This window comes from Mytilus edulis, chromosome 14 (assembly GCF_963676685.1).
Source record: "Mytilus edulis chromosome 14, xbMytEdul2.2, whole genome shotgun sequence".
Lineage (NCBI taxonomy): Eukaryota > Metazoa > Mollusca > Bivalvia > Mytilida > Mytilidae > Mytilus > Mytilus edulis.
Window position 1 is genome coordinate 40733490 of NC_092357.1, and position 15671 is coordinate 40749160.

Genomic DNA, 15671 nt, shown 5'->3' on the forward strand with positions numbered 1-15671 from the left:
CTATTTACATTATCAATATATCATTTATCTTACCTACAGGTTGTCAGGTGAACACAGATATGACAAACACTTTAGTCATTGTCAGCATTAGTGTTATTACAGTTGTTTGCATTTTACTTGGGATAATTATGGTTCTCACAAAAGGTACAGCTTATCATTTTGTTAAGTGAATTTTAAATGGAACGATACAAACATTTTACTAAGTCTACATTTATCTGTTTGTATATTGATGAGTCAGTAATATTTTATGCGTCCTGGAATATTTAATAAAATTGAGAATGGAAATGGGGAATGTGCCAAAGAGACAACAACCCGACCATAGAAAAAACAACAGCAGAAGGTCACCAACAGGTCTTCAATAGCGAGAAATTTCCGCACCCGGAGGCGTCCTTCAGCTGGCTCCTAAACAAAAATATACTAGTTCAGTGATAATGAACGCCATACTAAACTCCAAATTGTACTCAAGAAACTGAAATTAAAATAAAACAAGACTAACAAAGGCCAGAGGCTCCTGACTTGGGACAGGCGCAAGAATGTGGCGGGGTTAAACATGTTTATGAGATCTCAACCCTCCCCGTATACCTCTAGCCAATGTAGAAAAGCATACGCATAACAATACGCACATTAAAATTCCGTTCAAGAGAAGTCCTACTCTGATGTCAGAAGATGTAACGAAAGAAAATAAACAAAATGACAATAATACATAAATAACAACAGACTACTAGCAGTTAACTGACATGCCAGCTCCAGACTTCAATTAAACTGATTGAAAGATTATGATTTCAGCATATGAATATCAGACACAATCCTTCCCATTATGGGTTTAGTATCATACCATCATTACATATATGAGAAGAACATAACCCGTGTCATGCCAACAACTGTTTTTTTTTAATAAATGTGTTTAGTTCCGATGCAAAGACCCAATAAGTGATTAAATATTAACGCCAAAATATGCAATCTTTAATGACCTGACAACAGTATCGTAACTATATCCCTTCTTAATAAGTCTATTTAAAGTTTTTGTTAGTTTCTGAGGTGAATACTGACATTTTGTGCTTTATATTTGTCATAAAAAATTGGATGTGAAATACCGTATAAGAAGTATGCATGTTAAGCTATATTTACGAATGATGTCCTTATACCTATGAAAAAAAAACATTAGTAAATGTTTTGACTAGTTTGTGATATCGAAAACCCTGGTGTAATATTTTTTCAGTAATACATAAATTTCTCTCGTTAAAATCTAAAACATACACGAGCGAATCGTACAAGTTGAGATATATAAACACCGTAAGATGGTGACACGGGAACGTCACCATCTAAAAATGGATAATTAACGATAGGAAATGGAAAATCATCTCTGTTATCATGTATTTTAGTATTAAGCTTTCCGTTATTGATATAGATATCAAGATCGAGGACAGGGCAGTGGTCATTGTTAGTATTAGATTTATTTAAAGTAAGTTCAACAGGATAAATTTCTTTGGTATACATACTGAAGTCGTCATTATTGAGAACCAAAATATCATCCAAATATCTAAAAGTATTATTAAATTTGTTTATCAGATGTTGTTTCGATGGGTCTTTGCTGATTTTTGTCATAATTTGTAACTCATAGATATACAAAAACAGGTCCGCAATAAGTGGTGCACAGTTAGTCCCCATTGGATTTCTGATAACCTGACGATATACGGAATCTCCAAAGCGAACAAAAATGTTATGTCGTTGAAATTCAAGGGCAGATATAGTATCAAAACATGTTTTTTTGTTTATTGCTACTAAAAAATTACCTAAAAGAGTTTGAACATATATATTCACATTCTGACTTTTTAAATGACATTTAAAAAAATCTCAAATATCTGGAAATTTTATCGCTCCTTAATTTAACAATATTTCAAACTTGTTTCGTTTAATAACTAATGCTCTTCCGACTGTAAGTATCAATTTTTATACTTTTTCGTTGGTTTAATAAGAAATACATTGAATAATAGTATTTGCTTATTTTCACATTTCTACATGCTAGAACTCATTCACAGTTCTTGCCTTACCTTCTTTTTTGTCGCTGACAATCTTTTTACATGTTATGTTTGTCTCATATACAAAAGGTAGGTTCCTATATTACAAGTAAGCTGAGTAAACCCGGGCAATTTCCTGGTGTCAGTAAGTATGTTACGGTTATCATTGCAAAAAAGAAAAGTCCTTTCAAGATTGTTGTTGTTGTCATGTACGATGAAATATCTTTGTCCTAAAGCAAATAAGATAACTATAACAAAAACATGAAAAACATAAAAATAGAAATTAAAAAAATAATGTGATTCAACAAACACATTTCACAGTTTTCTTTTGTTACTTTGAAATGTTTTTTTGAAATGTTTTTTATTTGATAACACCATGAACACAGACACTTGTTTCTGTCAATGTGGGTTTTACTATTCACACCCATACGAACAATTACAAGGTAGCTAACGAAAATTCTCAATGTGTTCGCTTCAACCAATATGTATTTTTTATTTCCCTTGCCTTTATCGCGAAAAAAACCCAGTCTGTCGGTAATTGATTTATCTTTACACTAAAACAACTTTCATGTACCTTGAGAATACTCTTCGAACAGAAAAACACACTTGAGATGAGTATTATTGACCTTTTTCCAGACCATTGAATTTTTAATAAGGCGTCTTAAAATATGAATATGATATGCATAACAAGTTGCTTTTTGTCGAACCTGCAACTTTTGTTGCAGAAAGCTTGACATAGGGATAGTGATCCGGCGGCGGCGGCGTTAGCTAACTTCTTAAAAGGTTTATATTTTAGAAGGTGAAAGACCTGGATGCTTCATACTTTGTATATAGATGCCTCATGTTACGAAGTTTCCGTCAGTTACATGTCCAATGTCCTTGACCTCATTTTCATGGTTCAGTGACCACTTGAAAAAAAGTTCAGAATTTTTGTAATGTTGAATTCTCTCTTGTTATACGTAATAGGATAACTATATTTGGTATGTGCGTACCTTACAAGGTCCTCATGCCCGTCAGACAGTTTTCACTTGACCTCGACCTCATTTCATGGATCAGTGAACAAGGTTAAGTTTTGGTGGTCAAGTCCATATCTCAGATACTATAAGCAATAGGGCTAGTATATTTGGTGTATGGAAGGACTGGAAGGTGTACATGTCCAACTGGCAGGTGTCATCTGACCTTGACCTCATTTTCATGGTTCAGTGGTTATAGTTAAGTTTTTGTGTTTTGTTCTGTTTTTCTCATACTTTATGCAATAGGTCTGCTATATTTGTTGTATGGAATGATTGTAAGGTGTACATGTCTAGCGGGCAGATGTCATCTGACCTTGACCTCATTTTCATGGTTCAGTGGTCAAAGTTAAGTTTTTAAGTTTTGGTCTTTTTATCTAATATTATATGCCAAAGGTCAACTATATTTGGTGTATGGAAATATATTATGATCTATATGTCAGTCCCGCAGGTTTTATTTGACCATGACCTCAATTGCACGGTTCATTGCACAGTGTTAAGTTTTTGTGTTTTGGTCTATTTTTCTTAAACTATAAGTAATATAGTAATAGATCAACTATATTTGTTGTATGGAAACTTTGTTAGCTGTACATGTCTGCCTGGCATGGTTCATATGACCTTGACCTCATTTTCATGGTTCATTGGTCTTTGTTTAGCTATCTTGGTTAAAGTTAAGTTTATGTGACAGTTGTAATAAAGCTTTATACTTAGGACTATCAACATAATATCAATGATTAGTAAAGAAGTCGAGACATTTCAGTGTGTGCACTCTTGTTTAACATACGTACATGCATTGCAGAAGTACAGTTTGCTCGTGGATACACTTTTTCATAAACTATTTCAACAGACAACATATTGGTTTCGGTTATAGTAATATTCCAATATATGGCACAGATGTGTGATCTGCAAAAAAAACCCAATATAACACACTAACATTGTATCATCACTCACTACACGTAAAATAATAAGACAAATCTAACATAAATTTGAAATATCCTCGATTATTGTTCAAGGAATTATTTTTTTCTCACAATATTTTCAAAATAAAAAAAAGGAAATAATTAATTGAATTTTTGTACACTTTATACAAGGTACCTGGATCAATGATATAGACTCAATGAAAAAAACTGATTGGCCTACCTTATTCCTAAAAAATAACCAAAACAGAACAGCTGTATACTACTGTTACCTTCGTTTACCTTCTTATATTTGTGTCAAAAAAATGTGACTTTACCCTAAGATATTAAATGTTTGTTAAGATTTAATTTTCGAATATCTATGAATAAGTATTTCAATGTATATATAATATAATTTGCCGTGCTAGTTCTATTTTTATAAATGTTTATGTAATTGCCAATTATGAGTTTTGTCGTGTTTTAAATTTCTAAAAGACAAGTATCAGGGCTAAGTTATTGTAACTTAGTGTTAGCGTAAACCCAGCTTTTAGAATGTCTACTTACATTCAAATGTATCTTCCGTTAAATTAAGAATTTTCACAAAGATGGACGATCCATAAATACATTCATACGGCACATTAATGTCTATAATACCAAAATCATGTATGATTAAGATAGAAGTTTAATGTTCTTTATTGAAGCCTTCAGAATATTTTTCAATATCAATAGAGAAACCATTCATTGACAGTAAATGTAAATCATTCCCACCAAGCGATCTTCCAGACTGCATCTTTATGCAATAGTTTTGTGGGAAAGTGCACTTTAAAATTACATCTTTGCCAAAAACAGCTGGTATTGTTTCCAGTTCCCAAATCATTGTAGCTGAAAGAAGTCCAATCATTTGTTACATATATAAGTAGCAATGCATGTGGTTGTTAGATTTTATATTTCCTTCTTTGTGTATCTTTGTTATATATATATTTGTTTGTTTTTGTTCTTATTGAGATTGTGACACGGTGATGATGGCAGTATCCCTATTTTGACAATTTTACCCATTATGTCTGTTTTGTTCACACAAATACAATGGAATTTGATATAAAACACAATATAATATTAACAGATCAATTTATAAAAGAGCCACTTTAAAAAGAGTTATGAGAGACTGTAAAAATACAGATTAATATACATCGATCGCAATGATCGATGAAATGTCACTTTGACAGCGTATCAAAATTAAGAAAAGAATCGGAGGAAGTTAGAACACAGGCTTCTTTTAAACAAGTTTCTACCTTCAAAGAAACAATTAAGATAAAAAATATCCATTCATTTTTTTTTCAATTTGTCAATTTAAGTGAACTTGTTCAGTTACTTAAAATTATTATTTTAGAATCAAATGTTTAAATGATCTTATTTGCTAAACAATTCTTACAAGTATCGGTTATTTAAGGGAAAATCAGAGAAAGACACATTATAGCACTAAGATTGAAGCATTGTTATAACTAAAGTTAATGGTAAATATTATTGCGATTAATAAATCATAAAACGCTTTGTTTATGCATGTGTTATGGAAGAACACCAGATTCTGTCTATTTAGTTCAAAGAAAATTTCACTTTATATTCTTGTGAACTTTGTTATCAGACATGGCATTATTAAAAAAAAGTACTTCATCCATGTTTCTCATTTCTCATTTATAAGTACAAGTAACTTGACAAATAAGTTATTTTGAAATAAATCTTTAAGATAATGTTTGAGTTTGTAGAATAATGAGTTTTATATACATGGCTGACTTTCTGTGTTAAATCATAACTAAACATCTATTTGTTATACTTTCTATTAATATAATGAGACGTATGACTTTAATCTGACAAATTGAGTGGGATCTTTTTACATTACAATAACTGTAAAATGGTTTATAACCGCGAATTCAAGGCTCGTTACGTTTTCTTCTTTATGTGATGTGCTAGATTTGTTTAGGTTTTTCTTTCAACTTTAGTTATCTATACTTTTTCTTTACATGCACTATTAAAAATTGTAAAATTTGTTTTTGAAAGGACCGCCTGTTTTTGTGACGAAATTTGATAAAATACATTATAATCATCCTGGGGAAATATTCAATCTGGAATTCATTGTTTACACTAAATCTTATATACAATGTCATAACTTGAAATATGTCGACGAAGACATACCGGCCTAAATGCTGATGACAGGAGTAAATAATATAATGAACTTTCATGGAACTTTAGTATATGTAGAAGCCATTGAAATCGTTTTGAGCTTTAAAACAGCAACTTTCAGTACATGTCATAACTACACTGTAACACTGTGTAATGGTTATAGTAATAACAGTTTGGGAATTGTTAAAATCAGTACCGATGGTAAGTTTATATTTGACATATACTTGTCTCAGTATATTCAATCTGAAATGGTCAATACAAAGTAGTGGTAAAATGGCCTGGTTAGGGTCGAAGAATATAAGATATTTGACAAATGTTTCAAATTTGCACATATTATTTGCAAATGCATAGAGCCAGGAATAATGGATGAAAACATCAGATTTTTTATATGATGACGTCATAATATGTACCGTTTTCATGAAATTTATGAAATTTACAGAATTTATGCAGTTTTTCATCTTTATTTCCATTGTGAAAAGAAAATCGTGCACAGCTAAGAAACAAAAAATGAATGAGCTTTATTATAACTATTGGCATAATCCATCAACTATAAAGTTGTTTATTGTGCGGGCACATACTTTGTCAATCTAGAATATGGTTTGAATTTGATGACAAGAATTTTATAAGGATGTGAATTTAAACATTGATGCCATTCTGGGTACTCCTCATTGCAGAATCATGAACGTTTTGGAGGTTCGTTAAAACCAATTTTTCTATGATTCAATTTGGATTCAGTATCAAATTGTTGTATGTATATAGTAAATGAGGATACGTCTACACAATAAAAACAAAATGGAAACTTTTGCCTAGATCATAAAGAAAATTAGGTGTAAAACTATCGAAATAGCAGCAATTTGGGTACCCTCACCTTATTTATTGTAAAAGAATTTGACTTGTAGGATGCATTTTCTATATTTTTATAGAATTTGATATGTGCGCTCAGATTTAATATGAACACTCTCTTGACCAAATACAGACATCACATACATGTATTTATTTGAGCGATCACATTGCTTTCAATCATTAAAATGTTTTAAACACTATCTGAATAAAAAAAACCCGACAATAATTTAAATGTTGTTATTTTGATTTTTTAACAGCAATAAAACGTTGCTAGTTTTTCAAAATTCATATAATAGTTGAACCTGAAGTCGTTTTTTTTCCTCTAATAATTAAAACGGAAAACAAAGTAACTGAAGTAAAAACATCATATACGGTATATTGTTTCCCCATTGTTTAAGGCATTACAGTTGCCTATAATTGTGTACACAAACTTTATTCTAATTTTATTGGATACTTGTCTAATGGGCAATGAACCTTGTTTTTTTTTTTAGATGTAAGGAAGATCATTATTACCAGGAATGCTGTTATAACCATCTCCGTAATTCTTCTCTCATGTGTAGTCATTTCAGGGGTTGCAATTAAGTAATTGTTTGTTTAGCTGCTAAATATTTTATTCAAATCGTCCATGTTCATGATTTATTGAACATGTCTTAGGAAGACAATATGATATTAAGATATTTTTTTTTATCAAATATATGAAAACCTATGAAAACCTATAATCATATCGCTTATATGCTATTGTCGACGTAGAGATTCAACGGTGTGTTTGGAGCTTGTTTCAATGATTCTTAAAAATATCAATTTTGTGTTTGTTTTTTTATTTATAGCACCTGTTATTGTACGGTTTTCTCACTTTATTAGCATGTATTTTATAACATGTCAAAATGGATGAATAGTTTTTTGTGAAAGGTGTTATACATGTAGCTGTCAAGTTCATGTTCACAGATTTGACTCAAAATATAAACAGAAATAAAGATATCAACGGAAACGGGACTCGCGCATTTAGATTGTTCTAGGTCTGTTTAATTTTATAGTATAGACTAAAAATGTACGTTAATCATCGCTATTACATGTATAAGAGTGTTTTTTGTGGATCTTATCAATCAATCAATTAATTTCCCTTTGTTTCACTTTAAATTTTGACGTTCTTTTCCTTTAAATATCTCAGCCTGCACGATTAATGTGTTATCCATCTCCCTCTATTGGGTTAAATTAAAGTTCCCATGCAAACTGATTCAATGAGGTCGAATTATTCACTTGCAAGTGAATAACTCATCATCAATGTTTCTTATCTTATTTTGACAAAATTGAACCATTCTTGCTGCTCAAAGCGAATGTTTATTTAACTATTTCACTTTCATTAATAATTAAACAAACACATTATATTTTATATTCTATATACATCTCGTAGCTAGTGTCCCTTTAACCGTACGCAGATTATTTCGTAATATTTATATCCTAGCATATGTATCGAGTAACTAAAATTTTGTAATACTGCAATCGTCTATGTTTGCACATCGAAAACTTATGACAAATGTTCGATAGCTAACATTTATGTCCATAATATTTGAATATAATCTTTCTTATTTTAGTTTGTCTTAAAAGAACAAGAAAAATCAGACACAAAGATAACAGGTATGTCATATATCGGAAATAATTTTCAAAACATTGTATGATAAAAAGAATGATAACACGGTTTGATTTGATAGTCCATACATTTATTCTGTATCAATAGTTTCCAAAGTTTTGGAATTTTGGATCCTCAATGCTCTTCAACTTTGTAGTTGTTTTGTTTTATAAATATTTTGATATGAGCGTCACTGATGAGTCTAATGTAGACGAAACGCGCGTCTGACGTACTTAATTATAATCCTGGTACCTTTGATAACTATTTCACTCTGAATATCTATGTGCATTGTTATTCATTTTCTTTTTTATTATATAGAATTTACAGAAGTTATAATTTTCAATAATGTTCTTTACTGCTCAAAATACAGTTGCTGCTTTATCCGGATATCTTTTTTATGAGTTGATTGTTTTGATATTAGTTTTCATATTTTTCAGCGCAACTGAAGGTACATGTATGACAGACTCGCCAGAAGGTAAACATTTTGTTATATTGAAAAGTCAACATAGTCATGTGGTAAGAAAACTGAAATCAATATGGCTTAAAAAGTTAATTCTAAAACAAAAAGTGTGGGTAAATATACTATATCTGTTCATTAGCATCCTTTTATTTCCATAATTCTTTTTGTTAGCATTTATTCAAAACAAAATCGTTAAGATGGAAATAGAGAGACAGTTGTGATCAATGTATATATACGTATGCCATTATACCTTTGAAATAGTTAATAGCAGGTAATTCAACCCAAAACTAAACTTATACAAATAGTAAAACGTTTCAGATATCAAAACTAAAAGGACTGATACAAAATTCTGATCTTTAGTATAATTTGATGTTAAGGTCCTTGTAGTTTTTACATCAGATATGTATTGATACACAGATGAATTTAAAAAAAAAATGACAGGGTCACTATGTTTCAACAAAAAATGTAAAATCCGAGGTTAAATTCAGTTCTCACTTTTTGCAGTTTACGCATAGTTTTTGTTGTCAGCTACTATATTAATTTATGCAAAATTTCAGAAAAAAAACCTGTTTTAATTCACACACATTTCTACGAATAATTATAGTTCTGTCAATTTGTCATCTGAGTGAGGAGGAAACGTTATAGTAATAAATCAAAACGTACTCTCAATGTGTCCCTTTCTAATTGTCAGGTCAGTACCGTAACTGATGTATGCTTAATTACTCTTAATATATATCATCATGATTATTGCAGGTTTTCCTGTACCCATGAACCATAGACAAAATAATCTCGAAGAGAGGAAAGATCCTTTGGTATGTTGAACTAAGTGTATAATGATGATAAAAATTAAAACTGCAAGTAATTGACTTTAAAATAATATTAGAAAATTTTCAACCTCTTCTTATTCTTTTATTCTAACATATCAGATATTTTTCCAAAAAACTATTGAAAAAAAAATGTCCAAAATCTGACATAGGTAAGGTTTATTCTTCAGATATATTTCAATATATTTCTAAGAACGATGCCATTATTTTTGTGCAAAAGTGTACTTACTTTTAAAAAAAATATATGTAATTTACGTTTCAGAACGATCATGGCGATGTTAAAACCAGAACAGTTCAAGCAGATTTGCGGCATGTACTGAGTAGTAATGAAACAGGATACGCGGATGTCTGGTGTTAATTTATGGAGGATTTTGTATATAACCCGCATTATGCTTTGAGTTGTTCTCTCAAGAAAAAAACAGGGCTCTTTGAAGTTATATCGAAAAGCTATAAGTAATAAACAGTAGGTAAACGGCCTGACAAATGTGGAGTTTTTTTTAAAACATCAATTATAATAGTAAATTTAATGTGTATGTAATGCTTAAAGAATCATACTTGAAAGTATTTTGAAAAATGTGTGCTTCATATTCATAAATATTAGGCATGAATACGGAATAGATTTCATTTTCGTTCATTTTTTTCAATAATATTGTTAACGTTGTCCATTATTTTGTACGTATTGCTGTCCTTCACCCATACACACGTTAGTTGACAAGCATAAGCTATGATACATGTATATTTAGAATATATCAGCAGAAATATGTGTGAAAAAAGTGGACACTGCTGTTGATTTTTCAGGTAATAAATTATGCAAAATTCTCCCGAAAATCAGCTTTACGAAATTAACCTACATTAAGCCGCATTGGTAGAAACCTATATTATCGCATTCAAATTATTAAATATGTTAAGGGCCAAAGTTATGAGTTATTGAACCGAACCCAAAGGGTTTAATGGTATATATGACCGTCTTTTTTGTAAGGATTTTGCCAATTTCTTTTTAATAAATAGGTATATTGTGAAGAAACTTATTTTTTGTTTTTAAAACAATGTTTATTAACCTCTGTATGGCTTTTTTTAATTTGTCTACATTGTAGCTCATAGACATTCACTGTACATCTCATTGATCTCATCCCATTTGGAATCTACTTACCCCATTTATATCGTATTAGGTCACTTACACACTTCAATATCTAACTTATAATATTCATGTCAATACTTTAGTATTAAAGATACAATAAATAGGAAGATGAATAAAGAAATGAACGTGATAAAGTACAAAAGTACATTATAATAAAACATAGCTACACAAACCATACATAATTTAGTATCAGCAATCACGATATCAGAACATGACGAACTCAACATATGTTGAGGAAATAATCAACACACATGAAAATGCAAGATACAGCAGAAATACATAAAATCAATATGTTTACATGTTAAAAAAGTGAAGTGCATATTAAATTGAAGACCTTAATATATTCGGAGGAGGAGGGGTGTAGTTATCCACCTCATTGCTTATAACTCTATTAAAATTGCGCAAACTTCTAAGCTGAGATAATATTGTTTAGGTGTATTCATCATATCCTTGAACTTAAGACCATTACAATGTTTTGTGATTTTATTTATAAAATTGAGAAAAGAAATGGGGAATGTGTCAAAACGACAACAACCCGACCGTAAAGCAAACAACAGCCGAAGGCCACCAATGGGTCTTCGATGTAGCAAGAATTCCCGCATCCGTAGGTGTCCTTCAGCTGGCCCCCATAAATTGTAACTCATAACAATACAAATACAGGTCCGCAGTAAGTGGTGCACAGTTAAACGCCATTGGAATTCCAATAACTTGACGATATACGGAATTTCCAAAGCGAACAAAAATGTTATCAAGTAAAAATTCAAGCGCATATATAGTATCAAAGCATGTCCAATTGACATAGTTCTTTTGTTTGTTGCTACTAAAAATGACCTAAAAGAGTTTGAACATATGTACTCGCATTCTGACTTTTTAAATGCCCAGTTAATTAGGGATGTGAATTTTTTCGTAATAAGAATATGAGGCAAAGTGGTATATAGGGTAGAAAAATCAAAACTTTGAACAGATTCAAAATCACCAATATATTCATGCAGTTTATCAAGTACTTCCAGCGAGTTTTTGACACTCCAAAAGTAATTAATTTCACTATTTGCAAAGGCCTTATTTGAACAATTTATTATCAGGTTTGTTATTGTACCAAGTGTACTAGTAAGTGAAACAGACAATTTAGTAGTGGAACAATGAAGATGAAATAAATCTATATTTGTAAGGTTTTTTTGTGTAGCTTCGGAAGCCAGTACATAGTTGGGACTTTCATTGTATTTGGTTCTGCTTGTAAAGAAGTAGCTAGAAGTTTTTGTTTGTTACAGATGTCGTTTTCTGAAAATGAAGTCAGTTGGAATGGTGGTGAATTCTTGATTTCCTTTGGCAGAACCCCAATAAAAAATTTACGTCAAACCATAATGATATTATTAGCATCTTTATCAGCCGGGACAAAAACAAATTCCTTGGTTGGTTTTTTTAGTTTAAGTTTGATACGCGAAATATTGTTTTATGGTTGTTGTTAAGAGTAAAATGTTCTTTAAAATGTTGTATTCGAATATCAACTATCATTACTGAATTAAAAAAAGAGTCGAAAGATTTTTTGTCAGCTTTTTCCCGTTTTACCCATTTCAAACAGTAGGTATGGAGTGATTCGTGGATTATATTACGACACTCATTCCAATTAATAATTGACGGGGACGATATTTAGGTCCTTTACTGAGGAATGGTTTTAACTCTCGGTCGCGAACGATGTTAAGGTCAACCTGTTATGACATAGGAAATGGGGCCATAGGTGTATTCGGAATTTCTGCAATTACACGACATAGGCATGATAGATGTATTTGCAATGATATTTGTATCTCTACTCAATTGGTTTTAAATAAACACATATTTCCGGGTAGATTTCTTGTAAATATAACAAATAAGAGGGAGTTCAGTATTGTCAAAATATCCAGGAAAATGGTCTTTAACAGAATGGTGGTTAAAAATAGCGGCAATATTTACAAAATCAAAACCTTTATTGACCTACTTATTTTAATAAAATGTTTTTTTTATGCATTCATTTCTTTTTGTTGTAAAAATGTTGAATTTGAAGAGAAATCGGTATTTATCTTCTTTTTTTTTTTTTTTATATATTTTCAAAATTTGTCGAAAGTTTCTTTGTATCAGTATTTACGCAATGGCCACATTATGCAATTTGATCTCACAGACATTAAAAAGTTTGTATACATCTTATATTACTAGATATATGATAAATGATCATGCAATATGTATAGAAGCATGCAGATACTAAAAATTGTATTGTATAACCATCAATGAACGTTTTTGTAGTATGTGTAGTATGTGTATTAAAAATGCTATTGAAGATGATTATCATTATTTTGTAAATGTGATAAATAAAACGACATCAGATGTTAATATATAAAGAGTTATTACTTTCACAGACCATCTACTTTACATTAGTGCAACTGTTATTTGTGAGAAATGTCAAACACCTAAATAATCTTGGAAAATATTTATGTTTTGCAAAAAAAGCATGTAATGGTTAATTATTCAAATGCTTATCTTTACTTTAATATGTCTATATGTCATACTCCGCTAAATTCTTTCATTGATTTGTATAAGTTTGCGTATCAAAGTTATATTATGCTGATTATTGCCTATAAGATGTTTATATTGTGTAAATCCAATCAGCTGAATTTGTTTACGGAAATAAAATATTATAGTATATAGTAATGTAAAGCTTTTGAAGATCTGTAGTTGTAAATATGTCCGGGTGTGTATATACTTATGAGCCTGAATTAGTAGTGTATGTCCAAGTAAAGTGCATTGAACTTTTTATATGAATAAATAAAGGCAACAGTAGTATATCGGTGTTCAATATATATGTATAAGTATATTGTAATTATAGTTGTAAAGTATATCGAAGTGTACTTCAGTTATCATAATGGTTTGGTTTATTTATTAGATAACATTATTTATATATCAATGGATTAGTTTCTTGCCAATCGTTTCTTTATAAAAAGATAGTTATACTAAAAAAATTTTTTTTACTTAATATAAGTGATTGTTTTACATTCAAATATTTTGTGTGAGGTGATTGCTTTCTTCCTAAAAGGTTTTACAACAGAATAAATTAATGTGTCCTTATTTTAAACACAACAGGAAACAAAACTTTCAAACTATATGAAAATAGAATTAAAAATTATAAATAGGCAAATGTAAACCTTACAGGGAAACAAATGAAATCGTTCCAATATGAAATCGTTCCATTGCAAACTCGGATCATTATTAACAATTACCATCCATAGTAATTATGCTTGATTTACTGGGCAAAATACAATGTTGTAACAGTTTTAGATTATCAGAAACAAATGAAAACACATAAAACAAAACAAATTGTTAGTAAGATATTCACTTCGTTACCACTTTAGAGTAAAGTTTTATGTTCGATATATTGATTAAATGTATATGTTCACGAAAGAACACGTACATGCATCCGATAAACTGGTAAAAACCTTATGATTTTTTTCAATAAATAAACTGCAGGTGCACGGAACTAAGTACCATCAATGTAATATATTCTGTCGATTTTTTTTCAATTTAAGATTCTCGATTATATAAAAAAGAAGATGTGATAAGATTGCCAATGAGACAACTATCCACAAAAGACAAAAATGACACAGACATTAACAACTATAGGTCACCGTACGGCCTTCAACAATGAGCAAAGTCCATACCGCATAGTCAGCTATAATAGACCCCGATAAGACAATGTAAAATAATTCAAACGAGAAAACTAACGGCCTTATTTATGTTAAAAAAAAAAATGAACAAAAAAAAAAACAAATATGTAACACATAAACAAACGACAACCACTGAATTACAGGCTCCTGACTTGGGACAGGCACATACATAAATAATGTGGCGGGGTTTTGTCGTCCTGAACATTAAACGAGAGTCAAAAAATAAAAAAGAGACATTCAAACTCAATAGCCAAACAAACTGACGATGCAATGGCAAATAAAAAGAGAAAGACTAAAAGACAGACAACAAAAACGTAATAATAAAGACTGAGCTACATGTTATAATTAAAAATGAAAATGGGGAATGTGTCAAAGAGACAACAACCCGACCAAAGAACAGAAATTTTCCCTTTTATAAATAGGGGTTAACGCAGGTGCTCATCGGCAGTTGATATATACATTTTCGTAAGTAATTGAAATATCCAAACTGACTGTTGTAAAGATAGATAGCAATTACACAAAATAACGTGTGTATCGAAAGCATACTGTTCAGACATGCATATGCAGAAACTAACAAATGAAAAAAGTAAAATCACAAAAATACTGAACTAAGAGGAAAATCGATTCGGAAAGTCCGTAATCAAATGGCAAAATTAAATAACAAAACGCATCAAAAACAAATGGACAAGAACTGTCATATTCCTGACTTGGAATATATTAGATAACAAAATTGAAAAGAATCTTTAAAATAGAAAATTTGTATGATTTATATTAAAAAAAATGTGTTGTAACAGTACTGTCAAAAATTCGGAAAGCGTTAATCGCACATAAATAAGTGAAATCCGTCATATTAGTATTAAATTGTAATTCATTTTTATAATTTGTTACTGTCCGACATGAAAAAAAATGTTGTTTTATCTAGTTTTTGAGTAAAAAGACATGCATGTTTGTTTTCGTTGTTGAAGTAGTTCACATTTGCTATGCTGAAGCT

General features: G+C 30.4%; 1 protein-coding gene across 1 annotated transcript; it reads left to right on the forward strand.

Moving 5' to 3' along the window:
• Window positions 1-58: 58 nt before the first annotated feature.
• On the forward strand, window positions 59-13857 carry LOC139502396 (uncharacterized). Its single transcript, XM_071291839.1, has 5 exons — window positions 59-144; window positions 8535-8577; window positions 9007-9044; window positions 9783-9841; window positions 10116-13857. Exons 1-5 carry the CDS (start codon window positions 60-62, stop codon window positions 10209-10211), a joined length of 321 nt encoding a protein of 106 aa, XP_071147940.1. The 5' UTR covers window position 59; the 3' UTR covers window positions 10212-13857.
• The last annotated feature ends 1814 nt before the right edge of the window (window positions 13858-15671 follow it).